The sequence below is a fragment of the Alosa alosa genome, chromosome 5, assembly GCF_017589495.1.
Source record: "Alosa alosa isolate M-15738 ecotype Scorff River chromosome 5, AALO_Geno_1.1, whole genome shotgun sequence".
NCBI lineage: Eukaryota > Metazoa > Chordata > Actinopteri > Clupeiformes > Clupeidae > Alosa > Alosa alosa.
In genome coordinates, this window is record NC_063193.1 from 9,834,573 (window position 1) to 9,844,071 (window position 9,499).

Sequence of the window (9,499 nt, forward strand, 5' to 3'; positions counted from 1 at the left end):
TGTCCAGTGTGTACTCTATAACATATTGCTGTTGTTCAGCTCACGTCCTGGCTCAGTTGGGGTCAGGCCAGGTGCTTAGGTCAGGTGGAGTTCTCGTTGCTCTGCTCTTCAGATCGTTTCTAAATAGATTGAATGCCTGTTCAGCTCGGCACTTCGGGGCTCCCACAAGATAAATTAAGCTTATGTAGACATTTGAGAGGGGTGAAAATTCTGTAATTTTTTTATCTGTAATTTTTTTCTCAATAGATAAAAGCAAATAGAAAGCAGGGAAAGCATCAGTGGTGAGGAAGACGCCTCCTTGGTGAATGGCAATGGCCGACATTATTTTTTGGCTATGTGAACAGATTCAGACTAACAATAGAGCTCTACAAAGAGAAGAATGCAGGTCTATTAATCTGCCTTCTGTTCCATTCTGCCTTTGGGTCACTGGTAATTGGAACAGCACAGAAAATATGCCCAGCATTTTAAAAGTCCCTTGATGAGATGTACAGTATATTCTTATATTTGATAGATAGATAGATACTTTATTGATCCCCAAGGGAAAATTCAAGGTCCCAGTAGCTTAAGACACCACACACAACTACATAAACATGATGATAAAAGAGAAAATGAACAGTAAAAGATACTAAAGATACTAAAACTAGGATCCACATGAATGTACTAAGGATAAGCATGAGGCGCTTGCAGTGACGGGGCAGGGACTGACCCTGTGATTCAGTAATTCAGTATTCTGTCTGCAGCCCAGAGCTCTGGCCTTTAATCTTCATTATCCTTTTATTTTCCTTTTCTTTCTCTTTTTTTCTTCCTGCAGATGGATTGCGGAGGACTGGGAGCACTGCACCAAAACCTGCGGCAGCCTGGGCTACCAGATCCGCACGGTCCGCTGCGTGCAGTTCCTCCATGAGGGCACCAACCGCTCCGTCCACAGCAAGTATTGCAGCGGGGAGAAGCCGGAGAGCCGCAGGCCCTGCAACAGAGTGCCCTGTGTGGCCCCGTGGAGGACAGGACCCTGGTCCGAGGTAAACCCACCGGAGGGGGAGCAGCGGCAGTAACGTCACTGACTGACAATTGGTCGACCCGGGTTTGATTGCCGCTGTTGATAGTCTGTGTCACTTTGGATAAAAGTGTCTGCTAAATATCAGTCAACTGTAACTTTAATAGTAAGCCTTGGGCCACTTCAAAAGACTGAACCAACAAAAGGACCAGAGCACACAAATAGTTGAACTGAGCTTTAATGGTGCTGGTGACTTAACGTTTCAATACGGACAGTGTCTTCATCAGAGTCAAACTGTGATGAAGACACTGTCCACGCTGAAGCGTTAATCGTCAATTCACCGGCTCAAGATTTGGTGCTGACTGATGCTGAAAACATGCTCTCGATCTGGTAAGGAGTCACTGATTCATGGGTTTGTGGTGTGTGGAGCAGATCTGATGATGCATGCAGTCTAAACGTGTTGTTCGCTATCAATAAAAATGTCAGTAAATGCAGTGTGTGCGGTAGTCCGGCTTGATATTCATTCATATGTCCCTGCTTCCATCAGCCAGCACCTGATTAGTGGCTGTGTTTACACAAATTCAAAAGATTTTGACTGAAGCCTGAATAAAATAAGTTGGTCACTATTGGAATGGACCCCTGAGTGCAGATGTATGGATTGGTATTAGATGAACCCATCAGGGTTTTTAGCGCTTGCTGAATCTTATGGAGTTGTCGCAATGAGACAAGTTTTTATAATATGTTGAGAGCATGGTGTGCATCTGTTTCTGTGTAATAACTAGGCCTACTTCATAATAATTGAGCTGTCACTGCGGCACATTACACACAGTATATTCACTCTTGTAAGCACCAGCTGTTAGGTCTGAGATTTAATTATTCAAGTGCACAGTTGACAATTTGATTCTATTCTATTCTTGGCAGTTGGTTGTTTTGGTTGCAGTAAGTCTTCACAGAGTTTGGTTTCATTTATTGTTTATCCTGAACACTGTTGTTTTGTGTATTATCATATTCATATCCTGACAATCTCCATCTCTTTTTTACATTAGGATTTAAAAGGCCTTTTGGCTGCTTGTGTACAGTATGTGTCTAGACTGATACATGTTTATGTGAGTAGGTTTGCCTACTTTTCATTCTGATGAGCACTGACATTAAAGTATGGAGGGGATTTATAACGAGCAAGGACAATAAATATGCTGAAGATAGTAGGAGAATATCAGAATCCTTCAACGCTGATGTGTTTTTCAGTCAGTGTGCAGCTAACAACAGCTGGTGTGTTTGTTGTTCAGGCCTAATTAGTACCTTGGTTCACAGGTTCTTCCTTTTTAATGACCTGCTGGTGTAGCCTTAGCCAGTGTATCAATGTTTTGAAGAAATGTGTGAAATCACACCGGTCTCAGTGTATATTTTAGGTGCCTTAAATGATCTACGTTCCCTAAAAACAGTTGGCGTAGTGAGATGCAACATGTTTGTCATTATAATGAGGCTGGGGGAGGGGCATTCAGGTTTCAACAGTTCTACTTGCTCTGTGGACACCACCTATGTCATGCTAATGTCGCCCTTGTTAATGTTGTTGTTGTCTTGTGTTGTTTGTATGAATCTTAAGTCACCCTGTATGTGTCTTTTCCCCTGCAGTGTTCAGTGACCTGTGGGGAAGGGGTATCACGGCGACTGGTGACGTGTCGCATCGGTGACCAGTGCGGTGGGGAGAGGCCTGAGACGATTCGGACGTGCAGACCAGGGCCCTGTCAAGGTGCGTCGTACAAACAGCCACATGTAAACATCACAATCACCAGGACATCATAAGACACTCAATTGTCCAACCTGTAGATGCTCCTATTTGTGTGATTTTCTTTCTCTGCAACTCAAAGCTTTTGATTTTCCATTTACCAACTCCTGTAAAAAGGTACAATGGTAGCCAGCTAGTACTGAACAATGGCTGTACAACATGTACATTTAGAAAACCTCCCTCCCAATGCACAGCCTGTAGCAGGGAAACCCCTGCATTCTGGTGTAACTATTTAAAGCATTTGGAGATGTGTCCGAATTGTGTATTTGTAGACAGTGGTATCTGATACGGAACTCTTTTGTTCAGCTTTACTCCACTTAGACATGCAGCTCTGGTCTTGGCCAGTCTAGTCAGGATACACTGTATACTGTATAGAACACTTCAAAGGCAAAATGCAACACAACGTTTGTACACATGGTTTTTAGGGCGCTTTCAAACCTGGCTCTTAGTTGTTATGGCGTTATGTCTTGGGCAGAACTTGGACTGTTTTACTTTGTCCTCCTTGTGCTTCAAAGTCTCAAAATGTCTTTGTCATGCTGTTTTTAAAAGTGGTCCAGAATGTTTTACATTTCTTTCTGGAGGCTGTTCTTTATACCCATTCTCAGAGTGGCATGAAGATGTGAGATTTTGGTTGCTCCATTATTTCATATTTTTTCCCCAACAGTACAAGTTGAAATAGCTTAAATAATTAATCTAAGCCCTATGACTCAATTGGTGCATCCAACTTTTATGATATCATATTTATTTTACTTTACATAATTCTTTAAATGTGGAACATTAACAGTGCAGTTAGGAAGTTAGAATTTTTTTCTACCGAGAAATATCTTCCTTATACCTCTTTTTTTGCATGTGATGCATAAAGATACCTCACTGCCAAGTTGCCATATCAGTTAGAGCACTCTCCAAAACACTCTAAAACGTTCCACATACTCGACGCACCCGACCGGTAGCGCGACAATGTGACGTCACAGAAGCGCCATAACCATTTATACTCGCGCGTCGTGGTCACGACACTAGTTGCAATATTCTCCTGAACAGAGGTGTCGCTGTTACTACGTTACACAGCAGAAGAAGCTGCATTAAGAAACACTAGTAGCAGAGAATGTAAACGGGCTCTGCTATTATCTAGCCTCTGTGATGGTACTTCACTTCATAATGATGGTGGTACTTCATAACGATCTGTGATACTACTTCACTTCATAATGATGGTGGTACAACTACCACCATCATTATTATCTAGTTTCCCAGGTGTGCGCACAGGTAGATAGATAGATGGATATATACTGTCTTTTTTAACACATCAGGGCTATGCTTTCCTTTTATCCTGCTCTTTGATTTTAGTTGCTCAACCACTGACTTTAGATATTAAACTGGTCTGTCATCTGACTTTGATTTTCTATCCCTAAAAGACGCTCTCCTTAAAGCAGCACTATGGAGTTGTAGTGTAATGGAGTGTAAAACTACAGAAAAAACACAGAACTGTATACTGTTTTATTCTGAATGGCTATTGGGAACATGCTGGGATCAACATGGGTGTTTATCTGCCTTCCCATTGAAATTAATTTGAAGATGATAGTATATAGTGGCACATTGTTGCATGGTATTGTGTTAAGACAAGCATGCCCTTACTTACCTTACCTTGCAGCTGTGAAAGCTATTACAGTTAAGTATCCATTGGAGTGCTTAGCCTCTACCCCACACTAGCCTCACTACTGTAGATTACATTGAATGGAATCCTTTTTGCCTGAAGCCCTTTGTGTGCTTGAACCTGAGGAATAAAAGCATCTAGAGTACAACTTCTGTCCTGCAGACCCTCCCCCTGACCCTTCCATTTAGAGTTGTATTAATTGGAAATATAGGGCACACTCTCACCCCTACCTCTCACACATACCATTTGTTCTTTGTGGACACAATAATGCACAGTAAATTAATTAATTTTAGCCCCTCCAGCTGAGAGAAGAATTAAATGTTTTTTATGTATATATTTATTTATTTTTCGGGGGCGAGTGGAGTGATCAACCACTCTCCAGAGAGTGCTTCATGTGCGTCTGTTTTTCATCAGCAAACTTTAAAGACCCCAGGGGCCCTGCCAGAGAACAAATGGTGCATAAGCCTAATGGAATAAAGTTATTACGATGGAAATTAATTAAGAGGCCTCCGCGACCCATCATGTAGTGTGGGATGGTATGGGGGGTAGTGGAGAAAAGCGGGCCCCATGATTGCCTCTGTAGGCAGTATGTCATTTAATTGGATCAGGAGCCACAGGAAGGCCTTTGTTTCTCTCAAAGCTGTTTTTTTTATTTCACTAGAGACGCTTTTGTTTATCTCCACCACCTGTGTACACAGACAAAAACAGTCATGTTTAGATTGGGTTTGGCCACATTAGTTGTCCACAAATACAGATCTCGTTCAGCAGAGTTAGACAAAGAGAATTTATTTATACTTAATTATTTATACTGGAATTAGCATGCAATGTCAAAATAACATACAGTAGAGTGATGTGATTTTTTTGTCTTGCTTGTTTTATCAGTGTGGATATGTTGCTCCTGGATAAACTGACTGGAAGAAAAATAATTTTTAGTTAGTACTATCATTATAGTGCAATTTTTTATTTGGCAAACATCCTACACCCCATATGCTCCAACCTCGACTATACTGTACTATCAACCCTGCAACGGTCATTTTGGCCAGTAATCCCTGCTGTTCCCACCAGCTGTTACTAAACAGAATATGATGTGTCTGTCTCTGTTAACGAGAGAGAGAGCAGCTGAGAGTCTTCCTGTGTTCCTGTGTGCAGATGAGCTGTGTGCCGGGGATAAGTCCATCTTCTGCCAGATGGAGGTCCTGGCCCGCTACTGCTCCATCCCCGGCTACAACAAGCTGTGTTGCGAGTCCTGCAGCAAGCGGAGCGGCACGCTGGCGCCACTGCTGTCCGAGGGGGAGGAAGAGGTGCGCTTCGGCTCGGCCTCCCAGCTCCTGGAGACGCTGTCGGCCAACGGGAGCCTCGCAGGCCTCGCCGGTCTCCCTGGTCCTCCGCCGCGTCAGACCTCTTTCACCTCCTCCAGGGGGACCAACGCGGGCGGACGCTCTTCCCCGAGAACGGGCCCGACGCCCCCACCGCAGCGAAGAGGCGGCGGCGGAGGCTCCGAGGGCAGCAAGGCCACCCGGCAGACGGCACCTCACACCAGCAAGAGCCAGGCCGCCCCGCCCAACACGCACGGCGCCGGGAAGCGAGGCGGCGGCGGCGACAATGCCAGGAGGTCGGACAGCCCCAGCACGGACATTCGGCGGCTCCCGGCGTTCAGCGAAGTGCAGCGGTGAAGCTGGGTGGCCAGCCTCTCCTGAACTCTTTCTTTTGAGTAGATGTACAGCATTTGTTTTTAACTGCACAAGGCCCTCGCAAGAGATTAGGATTGATCGAGAGTAGGAGAGAGAGAGAGAGAGAGAGAGAGAGAGAGAGAGAGAGAGAAAAGTGCTGGTTCACTTTCAGATCATAGACCCCAATCCCATACACACGCAGTGCCCCAAACTAAACCCCCCTCGCAGAAATGGTCTAAACATGAGTCATTTTCTCTGCAACATGAGACAGGCGTGGCAAAAAAAATCTGGAGTGTCCGTTTACCAATTGCTTGGTCATCTTGGGCTTGCACATCGGCTTCACTTACTCAGTAGGAAAATGGCTCTGGTTGTTTAGAATATGAGACTTAAGTTACTTTTGTGTTTACTGGCGCTCACCTATGTTATTGACAGATTTAGATATTTATAAACATTTCCTGTAAATACTATATATGTAAAATGTCAGTATTATTTTAAAGAAAAAAAAACTAAGCTGAGGATTTTATACTAAAAGCAGTCACGTATTTGGTGCTTTTTATACATATGTAAAACAGCTCTCTATGCAGACATTTTTTGCAAACACATTTTCAACTAAATCTGTCATGGTATTGGTCATTCCTGAAGTCAGATCTTAATTGAGCTGCAGAGAGTACCTCTTGAATGATGTGTACCTCAGTTCATTCAGAACACCTAAGCCCCACAGTGTTAAATAAAACACACACACGCATGTGCACACACACACACACACACACACACGCACATATAATCACACACACACACACATACACATGTGGAAAAGTACATGTGGATGTGTTTGGCACAAGTCATTGATGTGTCTAGAGTTTCATTAATTTTCTATACACTCTACACACACAGTTCTAATAGGTAGCCAACAGGCTATAAGCATCTGCAGAGATTACCTCTTGAATGAGCACCACAGACTTCCACTCGGTATCCTAAACTCCACAGTATTCAATTTGATGTTCTGTTGGTGTGAACTGTAGAAATGCCTGGATTATATCATATTGTTTTGTCTCTCATGCAACATCTAGCCGGTACACTAATCAGCTGTTACCACAGCCTCTCTACTCTCCCATTCCCCTCTACTGGTGTACTGTATTGATTTTTTTTAGTTTTTTTTAAGGAAACGTATTTCCAGTTGTATCAAGTGCTCAGTCAATGTCACACTTGAACCGTAAAACATTCAGGTTGGCACGTGAGTATATTAGATCATTCCGTGAAACAAATACAAAAGATGGACTTAACAAAAGACGTGAATGTTTAACATGGTTCACTGACCATCATGCTGGTTTTGTATTCCTTTTGAATAAGGCTAAGAAGGATATTTATTATTATTAACAAGGGTTATATCACAACCACAATGCATCTGACTGCAATAACAAGAAAACCATTTTGTTTTTCTATTTCAATGGAAGTTACCGTTCAGCCGTGCACACTCCAAGAGTGCGACTGTATAGCTCTTGTACATAGAGAACTTTAAGTATTTATTGAGGGTTGAAGTTCCTATTCTGTTCAATGTATGACAGCATCTGCCAAAAGCACACACACAAAAAAAAAGGTTTGTGAAGAGCCTATACAGACAACATTTCTATTTCTCCTGAATGTCTACTCTTCATTGAAATTGGATGTGGTTCAAGCCAGAGAGTAATGATACGATGTAGTTATGATTGCATTTTTTGTTGTTGTTATTGTTGATATATTTTAGAAGCATTTAAGCAGTTTTAGAGCTTAGTTATACACAGGACACATACTCAGTACTTGAGATTTGATCACCTGAGAAAGCTGTTTCACCAGTTGTTTTTGTAGTCTTAGTCTCCCTGCAGAGCTGCAAATCAGTGGGTATTATCACTGTTAGGCATAGGACCCCAACAAGGCTGCTGTCTCACAGCTATTTAAAAATAGGAAAAAAAATGATGTGTCAGAAACACAGACAGAGATATCCTGTCAAGTAGAAGGTAGACTATGTGTCCCCTTTGAACCCAAATTTCAGCATTATAAAAAGATAACCCCAGCAACAGGCAAGTCTAAAGGAGTAAAAATGCAAAATAGAGTATATAGATGGTGTGCTTAGGTGATATACAGTACATATGTAACAGTGTTGATGATACACAGTGCCTGCATTACAAATTGTTGTTCTATTGTTCTCATTTTACATACATGTTGTTGACTTGCTGCCTACAATGAATTGCTGCTAATATTATGCAAAGCTTTCAAAGTTCAAGAGGATGCTAGTATTTTAGGTGTTACATTGACAATCCCTGAGCCTCAGACAGATATGCTGTATAGGATATGTGTTGTGCTGTATGTATCCCTGTACTATCCGTTGCGTTTAAGTATTAATGCTCTGACTAGAGTAATTGTCATTTCTAATTGCTTGCAGTTTTTTTTTGTACTTTTTTTAGATTGAATTGAAGTGTACACTACTGATGCTGTTTGTTGTAATGGGGAGCACATAGCAATAAAGAATATACTAAACCTAATGTTGTGTCTCGCTGTGGTATATATTTTAATATGCTATACCTAATATACTAAACCTAATGTTGTGTCTCGCTGTGGTATATATTTTAATATACTATACCTAATATTGTTTCTCGCTGTGGTATATATTTTAATATGCTATACCTAATATACTAAACCTAATGCTGTGCCTCGCTGTGGTATATATTTTAATATGCTATACCTAATATACTAAACCTAATGTTGTGTCTCGCTGTGGTATATATTTTAATATACTATACCTAATATTGTTTCTCGCTGTGGTATATATTTTAATATGCTATACCTAATATACTAAACCTAATGCTGTGCCTCGCTGTGGTATATATTTTAATATACTATACCTAATATACTAAACCTAATGTTGTGTCTCGCCATGTTGTGTCTCGCTGTGGTATATATTTTAATATACTATGCCTAATATACTAAACCTAATGTTGTGTCTCGCTGTGGTATATTTAAGCAATATAGCACGAGTGAGAGTGGGATTGGTCATGGATATTCCCACGGGTGTTGTTCGGCCGTAGCCACGAGGCCAGAGGTATATAGTAAAATTATATTTCAATATACTATACCTAATATACTAAACCTAACTTTGTTTCATGCTGGGTTGCAGAGTGCGTTGCTCCTCAAGCCATCTTTTTACAGTGCATGAAAATGCACTGTACTGTTCTTCCTAGGCAATGACAACAACTTCTTATTACAGTGCATGAAAATGCACTGTACTGTTCTTCCTAAGCAACAACAACTTCTTCTTATTACAGTGCATGAAAATGCACTGTGCTGTTCTTCCAAGGCAACAACAACAACAACAACTTATTATTATTCCGCTTACCACTTTTTCCTTACGCAATTTCTCTTGAACA

The 9,499-nt window shown here is 41.6% G+C and overlaps 1 protein-coding gene across 5 annotated transcripts in view; it reads left to right on the forward strand.

Annotated features, from left to right (window-relative positions):
- The window catches only part of adamts3 (ADAM metallopeptidase with thrombospondin type 1 motif, 3), an 82,122-nt gene extending 73,505 nt beyond the window's left edge, over positions 1-8,617 (forward strand). For all 5 annotated transcript variants that reach the window (XM_048243833.1, XM_048243835.1, XM_048243834.1 and 2 more), the window contains 3 exons: positions 812-1,019; positions 2,627-2,744; positions 5,578-8,617. In XM_048243833.1, coding sequence (XP_048099790.1) covers positions 812-1,019; positions 2,627-2,744; positions 5,578-6,101 — 850 coding nt within the window. In that variant the 3' untranslated portion in view covers positions 6,102-8,617. The remainder of the gene's footprint in view (positions 1-811; positions 1,020-2,626; positions 2,745-5,577) is intronic.
- The last annotated feature ends 882 nt before the right edge of the window (positions 8,618-9,499 follow it).